Source organism: Sinocyclocheilus rhinocerous, unplaced genomic scaffold (assembly GCF_001515625.1).
Source record: "Sinocyclocheilus rhinocerous isolate Xijiao unplaced genomic scaffold, SAMN03320098_v1.1 scaffold1163, whole genome shotgun sequence".
Lineage (NCBI taxonomy): Eukaryota > Metazoa > Chordata > Actinopteri > Cypriniformes > Cyprinidae > Sinocyclocheilus > Sinocyclocheilus rhinocerous.
Window position 1 is genome coordinate 227,354 of NW_015642328.1, and position 10,211 is coordinate 237,564.

At 36.2% G+C, this 10,211-nt stretch overlaps 1 protein-coding gene across 5 annotated transcripts in view; it reads right to left on the reverse strand.

Annotated features, from left to right (window-relative positions):
- Positions 1-5,571: 5,571 nt before the first annotated feature.
- The window catches only part of LOC107755777 (forkhead box protein N3-like), a 109,370-nt gene continuing 104,730 nt past the window's right edge, over positions 5,572-10,211 (reverse strand). For all 5 annotated transcript variants that reach the window (XM_016572678.1, XM_016572679.1, XM_016572680.1 and 2 more), the window contains exon 6: positions 5,572-8,627. In XM_016572678.1, the coding sequence (XP_016428164.1) occupies positions 8,159-8,627 (469 nt within the window). In that variant the 3' untranslated portion in view covers positions 5,572-8,158. The remainder of the gene's footprint in view (positions 8,628-10,211) is intronic.

Here is a 10,211-nt window from a genome sequence, read left to right on the forward strand (position 1 = left end):
TGACACATCATTCCCCCATCCGAGCTCGCTACCGCTCGCACCTCATGTTTCCGGCTGAATGCAAATGATCATAATTGATGGATGGACATCTATGTCTGTGAAAAGATATCAGCAATCCGGCGCAGAGAAAAGAAAAAGAAAGAAAAAAAAAGGGTGAAAACGAAGCCCGTGCATCACTTTCAGGCACATTCATAATCCTGTGAAACTTTTTTGGCTGTTGACGTTAATAACGTGTTTTAATGTTGGAAATAATTTCACCACGAAAATTAGCCATGGTTTTAACACAAATAACACCAAAAAAGAAGTACCATCGTTCTTGTAGCCATGGTAACCGCAAATTAACCATGGTTTTGTTATTTCAAATAATAATTTACAAAGAAGTATTAAGATAATAATTTTTTTGTGGTTATAAAAACAGACCTAAGCCAACAACAGCCTTTAAAATGACTTAAAATGCATTATATAAAAACAATGAGGCAATAATCCCTTACGAAAATTAACCATGGTTTTACTACAGTAAAAGTGTAGTAACCATGTTTTTTTTGGCGTATTGATTACCATTTGTATAATCACAGTTTTATTATAAATACCATGGTTAAACTATGGTTAGTGTAGCAAAACAATGGTTAATTTGTGGTTACCATGGTTTAACTATAGTAAGCATTGTTTTGTTTTATTTGTAGTAAAACCATGCTTAATTTTTGTAAGGGATAATTGGTTAATAACACTGTTAAAATACATAATGTAGGCTAATATAAAATAAACAATTTATGTACATTACATGTTATTACAAATGCCTGCAAAGGGAGCCAAAGGCCTGGCAATTGCTGCTGCTACACTTACAGGACAATCAAATCCTTGTTTAGGCTATTGGCCAAACATTTAATTCAAATATTCACTTAATCTTTCATTTTTGGCCAGCTTTTTGCTATAGATGACACAGTCTCTTCAACAAAAAACATGTGGACATCACAACACTTACAAAAATAAACCATGGTTTTATCGTAGTAAAACTGCTTAATTTTCTTTTGCGTGATTTCTGAATGCTTGAGACTATAAAATCAATTAGACAACTGTATTAAAATAAAGTCATAGCCATAGGCAACTGTCTAGAGCTACAATTGTAATTAGTAAATGATACCATTTATTTACTTTTATATTTTATTAAAGTTCTATTTTGACCCCTATAGTAGGTGTTTATTTTTTTTAATTCCATAATATTTGAGGAACGGGGGCACAACAATACAATCCTGCTTAGGGCACCCATTTGGCCAGCAGCGGCCCTGCAAACAAACCTCCTGAGACGACAACTTTTTAGGTGATGAAGGGGGCAGCCGCTCCCCAGACGCAACAATGCGATAAACCCTAGTGCAGTTTTTCATGTTACGCTCTGCCGATAGACAAAAAAAAATAACATCCGGATGTGCTGGAATGAAAGCCGCCTCGCTTTGTTTCCTTGGCAACAAACACATGCAATATGTCTTTTGGAAGTGTGTTTTGGGGCTGCGCTCCGACTCTCGTGGGAGATTTCAGAGGAACACTAAGATAGATTTACTGAGTAAATGAAACAGCCTTTTGACTGCCAGCGTGAAATTTGCAGAGATTGTACGACGAGGTCACAGGCATGCCAAACTCCACACAAACACGCACAGACAGCCCAAATTGAATAATGACATTTGTTTGGTGTTTAGTTTCGTTTTGAATAGAATTTTCTCCGGACTATGTCGGTGTAAAGTAAAGGGCGCATGTTACCTCAGCTCCGGTAACCTGTGCGTAACCCTTGCAAAATAGATGAACTCTATAAGTCTGTGTCTGGCAAAAAGCTTCTTGTACATTTTCAGTCTCTCTTTTCCTGCAGTTGCATAGCAACACAGGCGAGCATGGGTGTGGTGACAGGGTGCAGGGAGGCAGTTTTGATTTCCAAACGCTCACTCTTTGATTAATAATAGGCCACAGACTCCATCAGGGCTTATAAATGATGTGTAAACTGTTCACTCTGATAAGACTGGCAGACATCATCAAACTCTTTCAACACTCATGTTTAATGTTCGTTTCATTTATGAAGATCATAAAATATGGCCAGTTTTGCATACAGACTGATTTGAAACTTAAAATAGTTGCACTGTATCTTTAAGAATGTAACTGCAAGCTAAACCACTAGCTTATGCTTTATAATCATATTATTTGTTCATTCCAGTCTTTCATCTGCAAATGTGCAGTGTGTGAAGTTGGGAGGTTGTTTGCTGAGAAGGAAGCGACAGTCAGGATCAATAAAGAAATTGTGTCATGTTCCAGATACTGTCACTGCTGGAGTTTAGTCATGTGACATTCTGTAATGGATCAGTACAATAAGATGACATCAGCAGACAGTAGAGAGAAACACAACATAATAAAGAGAATTTAGGGTTTGTAAAGTTATTGAGAGGGTTTTTTTCTTTGTTTTAATATGTAGCAATTACATTTTCCAACAGTGAGATTTAAGGTCAGTAAGATTTAATTTTATTTAAAAAAAAGAACTTTTGTTCAACAAGGATGCACAACAGCACAACTGTTTTTATTAATACTAGGAAAAAATGTTCAACTGTTTTCATCAATAATAATAAATGTTTCTTCAGCACCAAATCAGCATATTAGAATGATTTCTGTGAGTCACTGATCATGTGACACTGAAGACTGGAGTAATGTCTGCTGGAAATTCAGCACTGCCTTCACAAGAATTAATTACATTCTAAAATATATTAAAATAGAAAACAGTTGTTTTAAATGGTTATAATATTTCACAATACTACTATTTATACTGCATTTTTGGTCAAAAATGCAGCCTTAGTGAGCAGGAGAAACTTCTTTTAAAAATATCTTACTGATTCCAAACTTTTGAATGGTTATGTAGTTTATTCCAATATAATTGCATTTATATGTTTTTGATTTTTAGTCCTCGTTGCACACATATTATGGTGAAGCAACAACATTTAGAAATGTCACAAGTTGGTAAACCGAAAAAATAATAATAATTTTAATCCAATACACAATGTCGCTAACTCTGGTTTAAGCTATATTTCCAATTTCTCTTCCAGTTAAACATATTGAGTATTATATGATCCTTTTAAGCAATAATATCAACAATGGATTTAGAGCTGCAAAAAAAACATCATGCTAGTCCAGGATCACCTTTGCAACTTTTTTTTTATTGCAACTGGAAGACAATACATCACAGAAACTTGATGGTAGGGTTGGAGAAAAAAATAAAATGAAACAAACAAATAGAATTTGTCGTAGCAATGGACAAAGTGGTATTTACATTAATAGATAAAATTGTTGTCTTTGGCAATATGATTAGAAGTCAAAGGAAATACAGAGTGCAATTACGCCTCTATATTGACATATTAGCAGGGTGCACATGCCATCAGACCGAATATTTCATCACAAACCAAATGGACGCCATTACTTTCATCTTAAACAACTCAAACACGTAACAGAATGGCAGTTAAAAGGAACCTTTAAACAAACAAACAAAAAAACACACAATGGGAAGAAAAAGAAACACTTCGCCTCCTATTAACATTTTTTTGGCTGGCTCTTCTTGATGCTTTTTAACATGTTTCAGGTTCCTCTAAAAGAACTATAAAGGAAAAGTTCCGTAGTGAGTGTTGTCTAGGAAGGCAGTGTATAAAGGACTCATAGCTCTCTCTACCGGTTTCCCAGTTTGAAGCATATTGAACGGAAATGTGATATGACAGATGTTTATAAAGACCAGCAGACAAGATTATAATCAGGGTTAGTTTGCGTCAATAAATGTCTAGCTCGGTTAGGGAAAGGCATGCCAACTGGAGACGTCACATTAACACTCATGGGTCAGATATAACATTCAACACGCTACAAAACATCGGGACGAACCATCATCATCATCGTCAGATGAACGGGGAAGGCAGTGTGACTTCATGAAACACAGCAATGCAGTGTGATATTAACAAATATAATGGAGAATATCTTATACATGAGTACTTGACAGAAATGCTACAACTTATTGACATGTTTGTGACCGACATATCAAGTATGCGTCGTCCGTTTTGCAGTGTATAGAGCAGAGATGTTCACAAGTCTTTAACTTGGGAGTCCGAGTCAAGTCTGAAGTCTTTATCGCTGGAGTCTGAGTCAAGTCTCAAGTCTTTGGTCACGAGTCCGAGTCGAGTCTCAAGTCATTTAATGGCTCGCTAAGGTTTTCTGTAATCAAATTATACAATAAGAGTCCAATCTACCATGACACTGAAGGAAATATTTGACAGATATTACAAAACCATACAAATAAGTATTTCTTTATGATATAAATCAGGGTATTCAATGAAAGTTCCAAGAGGCATGGCCTCTATAGTTTCCAAGCATGTATTGTATTTTTACATTTAGATACACGCAAGGCCATGTGACAGTTTTTTTTTTTCAGGGTTTTGCTCCTGAAATCTATACTATTTTAATATTTTACTTACAAGCATTATCTACTAAAAACAATGTAGCTACAATAATCAAAACGTTCTCATCTTGAGCAAAAAAAGAAAGATAACTAGCAGTTTCAAAGTTTAAGTTCTATCCTAGCCATCTAACAACAATTTTCCCAATTTTAATTAGGCTACATGATTCTTTTGAAATGTTCTTAGCCTACATATTAATAATGCTAAATCACATCTGACAGATAGTAAGAAAAATAACTATATGTGCAGCATTGTTGTTTTCTGTTGTGTTTTAGTGAAAATAATCTATAATTTTGGTGTTCACCGTGTTTCTGTTGTTGTTAAAATAACCGCGTCATCCGCAGCTCTTAAAGGGGTCATATGATGCTGCTAAAAATAACATTATTTTGTGTATTTGGTGTAATGAAATGTGTTTATACGGTTTAAAGTTAAAAACACACATTATTTTCCACATACTGTACATTATTGTTTCTCCTCTATGCCCCGCCTTTTTGAAACGCGTCGATTTTTACAAAACTCATCGGTCTGAAAAAGCGAGGTATGCTGTGATTGGCCAGCTATCCAGTGCGTTGTGATTGGCCGAATACCTCAAGCGTGAGACGGAAATGTTAGGATATAGCGCTGAAAGATATTTACCATAAACGACCCTGAGCGTTTGTTATGTGATCTGCTCCGCTGTTTTGACGCGCTGCTCACTTAAAATAGTGCTGCTGTTACCGCTCGTGGTCCGGATGGATGCCGGGGTGCGAATGCGGTCTGCCTTTTGAATATCAGTTATATAAGTATTTAAAGGAGACATATTATGCCCCTTTTTACAATATGTAATATAAGTCTCTGGTGTCCCCAGAATGTGTCTGTGAAATTTCAGCTCAAAATACTCCACAGATCATTTATAATATCATTTTGAAAATGCCTATTTTGAGTGGAAGCAGAAACAGAAATCAAAATGACGGTGCCGTGGGTGGAAACTTACAGATTAAGGGGCAGTAATATTATAATGAGATCCCTTTGCCACGTCAAAGCACGCTCGTTTTCTCAGACGCTTGCAGAAAAAGGCTTACCAAAACAAAGTTACTGCGTTAATCTTTTTCACGGTTCCTTGGTTGGTAGATGCACCGGGGTCCTGATTATAGCACTTAAAACCTGGAAAAGTCAGATTTTCATGATATGTCGTCACCTTTAAGAATAAAAGACTCGAGTTGCTTTTAAAATTTTCCTTTTACTCGAGTCAAGTCTGGAGTCATTTCAGGTCGAGTCTGAAGTCAAGTCTGAAGTCTATTATAAATGCGACTCGAGTTTGAGTCACTAACTTGCGTGCCCATCTCTGGTGTAGAGTTATTACAAGCTTTGGCACTGAATCCTTAAGTTTTTTACTATACGTAAAACAATAAAAGTGCAATTCGTTGAGGTCGTGAAAATATATACACAAACGTTTGCACTGAGCTCTGGTATCACTTGTTTTTATTGTCTATAAGTGCTTAAATATATATGCGTGGAGGTGTAAATAACCGTCTGACTCCCTGTACCGAGAACAACTGAATCAATACTGATGACTCCTGAACAGTGCTACATGTAAATACAGGAATAAAATGAAAGAAAAAAAAACTGCAGATCCAAAGTCTCGTGGAACAAAATGGAAGACCCTGAATAAATCACAGACATGCACATCTGGATTACATATGGAAGTAAAGCAGGCACGAAGCCGGAAGGGGACCGACACTCACTACGAACTTCTCCTTGACGACATTGACATTGGCGTAGCGGGTATTCGTGGGTATTCGGGGCGGCCGCTAGTGTGGACCGAGACGGCCCGAGCCCCAGTCCTCGTATTGCAGAGAGAGTTTCCCAACAGTCAGTGTTTGTCCCTGAAGAAGGTAATTGTTAAAGATGCCTGCTTCAACACAAAGGCGATGAGGACGACAAATGGAAATCAAATCCGACAAAAACAACAAAAGAGACTAGGCCAATTGGCATATTTATATATGAAAATAATTCATGCTCCATGCTAAATACATTATTTACCTTACATGAACTTTGATTTTTTTTTTAAACGGTCTTCTTTTATCTTTACAGAACCCATGCAACACGATTTGGAAAATCCTGCTGGCTACATTGCTTAAATTAAGAAAGGAAAATGGTCTAGTGTTACTTTTATACAGTGTTTATCCTGACTGGATGAAATTGCTTATTACATCAGGAGGGTTTCAAATAAATTTTTTTTTTAAAAAGTAAACAAATGAACAAACACAAAACAACTCCACAGTCATTCATTTCTGCTATTAAAATACAATTGGCAGGTATTGTAGCTTTAGCTCCGAGTTTTCATTTTCATTGTGCCGAAGAAAGAGTATCACCATCCACTATCTGTTTAGATGGAAAATATCACTCAATTTGATTGCTTAGGAAAAAAACGTGGGCAGTTTTAAGAGACTTATTGGTAAATGTATCACTTTTGACTCCAAAAAGCACTATGACAAAAGCTTGTGGCTTTACTCTCATCCCAGTGAACTATGATTCATATGAGCCAAACGACAACTATGAGTGTTTTCCACACGATGCTTTAACAACCAGAGCATCAAGGGGAAGTGACATCAGAGAAACTGCTTGAGGATTGTCTTTGGCACTGCCCTGTGCTTCTAAAACATCTTATATTACAGCAGAGATTACTATAACCCATAATTATCACTAACTCGAGAACTACTCTGACTGCAGAACGTGCTGCAGAACACAATTTGTTGTCATGTTTTTAAAGGATTAGTTCTCCCCAAAATTACAATTCTGTCATCATTTATTCACCCTTATGTGGTTCCAAACCCAAAGACTCATCTTTGGAACACAAATGAAGATATTTTTAATGAAATGTGAGTGATTTCTGTCCAATTGAAAGTCTTTTCAGCCAAAACTCTCACGTTTCAAAACTTTCATAAAGACAAAAAAAAAAAAAAACATAAATAAAAAAATAAAGTGGTTTAATCCAAGTCTCCCGAAGAAACACAATCAAGAACCTCATTGGTTCTTGCGTGTCAAGCAAGCATGCTTGAGCTTCTATGACCAAATTTGAATGTTATAAACACTGTTTGCTTAATGTGTATGTGAATAAAAGCCAAAATTAAATATGTTCATCATATAAAGCAAGACTTGGAATAAACCACTTAATTTATGTGGATTTTTTTTCTTTTGAACGTCTCTTTATGAATGTTTTAAAATGTCAGAGTTTTGGTTGCATAGACTTTCAGTGGAGGGACAGAAATCTTTCAGATCTGATTGAATTTCATTTGTGTAAAACAAAACTGTGTTCCAAAGATGAACGAAAGTCTTATGGATTTGAAATGAGGGTGGGTAAATGATGACAGAATTTTCATTTTGGTGTGAACTGTCCCTTTAACTATGACAATGGGGCAGGACAATTTTTACTATCACTTTTTTCTCAGTCAAATGAAATGCTTTACTTAATATCTTAAAAAAGGGAAGGCTATGGCTTCAATCTCCGTAGATTAAAAAATAAATCACAATAAAATGAACTAAAAGTGAACTAAAACAAGGAACCCTCAGTAAAATGTTACCTATAAAAATAGGAAAACAAAGTGATTGTTGATATTGCCACAAATCAGTAGAATTCACCTGATGTCCTGGAAAAAAATAGTAAATTCTATTCAAAGTGATGTTTTTTTTCTCTTTATAATACAGTCAGTTCATTATTTTTGCTCTTTCTGCCCCTTTGCCGTCCGGTTGGTGATATTGTTCAAACAGGCCCTGACTCCCGCCAAATGAAGCAAGGATCCGGCCGCCTCCTTCATCTCCTCGTCGTCACTTTCCGGAGGCTTCTCCGTGCGCCTCTTTTTTAGAGGAAGAGTGTCACTGGCCACTCTCTGTTTGACTTTCGTCAAATGTTGCCATTTCTTGTGCTGGGCCAGAGCGAGGGCATCCACGGACCATTCCTTGGGCTCCTTCTTGATTTTGCTCTTGTCGTCCTCCTCGGCATCGCTGCCGGCCTCGTTGGCGTGGAAGCTCACCTCGCTTCCATCGCAGTGGGCCTCTTCTTCGACATCCGAGCTGGAAGATTTGGCAAAACTGTAGGTGTGGTCATCCTTGTTGTCGCTGCTGACCAGTGGAGAGTTAAGGGTTGGCTCGCCGTCACTGGTTATTCTGTATCCGAGTACTGACCTATTAACACAGACCAGAGATGCATTAGTGCAAGTGCACACATGCTGTTCCTGTTGTACTGTGTAAGTGCTGAGTAAAACAAATGAACTATATGCGCTTAGTGTGTAATTATTTTGTGGAGCTGCTTGTAATTATACTACTATAGCAATTAATTATAATAATAATATGTGTAACATGGACACTCTGTACTGATGTTTCGCAGTTTTTTGCACAGATGGCAACAACCTCTGGAACACATTAATAAATTCATCCCATTTGTTATTATATAAAGTGAGTAAATCTAAAACACAAAATCTGTCAAAGAATATGCCTAGGTAATATTTAACCTAAAATCTAAAGAAAAAAAGAAAAGAAATGAACAGTCATATATACATACACTACCTTTCAAAATGTTTTTCAAAAAGTCTCACCAATGCTTCATTTATTTGATCAAAAATACAGTAATATTGTGAAATATTATTGCAATTTAAAATAATTGCTTTCTATTTGAATATATGTATGAAAATGTAATTTATTCCTGTCATGCAAAGCTGAATTTCAGCATCATTCCTCCAATCTTCAGCCTCACATGATCCTTCAGAAATCAGTTTAATATGCCAATTTAGTGCTCAAGAAACATTTCTTATCATTATCAATATGAAAAACAGTTGTGCTGCTTAATTTCTTTTTTAAAACCACCTATTTTTTCTTAAATATGTGCTATGTGCTGGTAAGCACTGCAGCCTTCAAGCGCCTCATCCTTAAATGTTAAAAACAATTAAACATTTGTCTCTGAAACACACTTGAGCTTTGAAGCACCTCTTCAGTTGGCCAACAACATCATGAAAAAGCAAATTAATTGGTGGATTATAAAACTCTCCAAAAATAATATGATGAATATGGCAAAAATAATATGATGAAAAATGGCAAATAAAGACAGTTGAGCTCTATTTATGCCTCTTACCCTCAGAAACAGTAATGAAGTGTCTTTTAAGTGATGCTTGTTTTGTGCTTCTGGTCACAGTTTATATAGCAGCAGCTCTGAGTGACAAAGAACATCCTGCCGCGCTTTGCAGAAATGTTAAAACTCCCTCTGTGGTTCGAAAAATAATCCTAAGAGCTTTTCCACTTCCTGTCTCATATGTGCATTTACGACTCATAAATTATAGCCACAGCACAGCAGGCTAAAGAAACTGCTTCAATAATTAATGTCTAAATGCAGTGTCACTCATTTTAAAGAGGCAAAGTGGCTGTTTTACTCTTTGGACTGTATGCATCCTGTCACTGCACGATATGTGCATCATACAGCAACTGAGAGCCTGAGCAGATCCTGTGTGTGAGCATAAGGACAGAGGAGAACTGTTCCTGAATGCTCTTTTCATCACAGAGGTAATCAGAGATGTTTATCAGGTCTAGGCTTTTGTTTTATGTTAACAAAATAATAAATCTTAGAGGAAACAAACATGTCTGAGTCATATTTCACTACAAATTCAAAAGGAATAAATAAGAACATTTATTTTAGCATCATCAGGACATTATCTTCATAAGTAATTTTAATGGTTGTGTTGCTATAAATGTTATTTGTTATTTTAGATATTTTATATA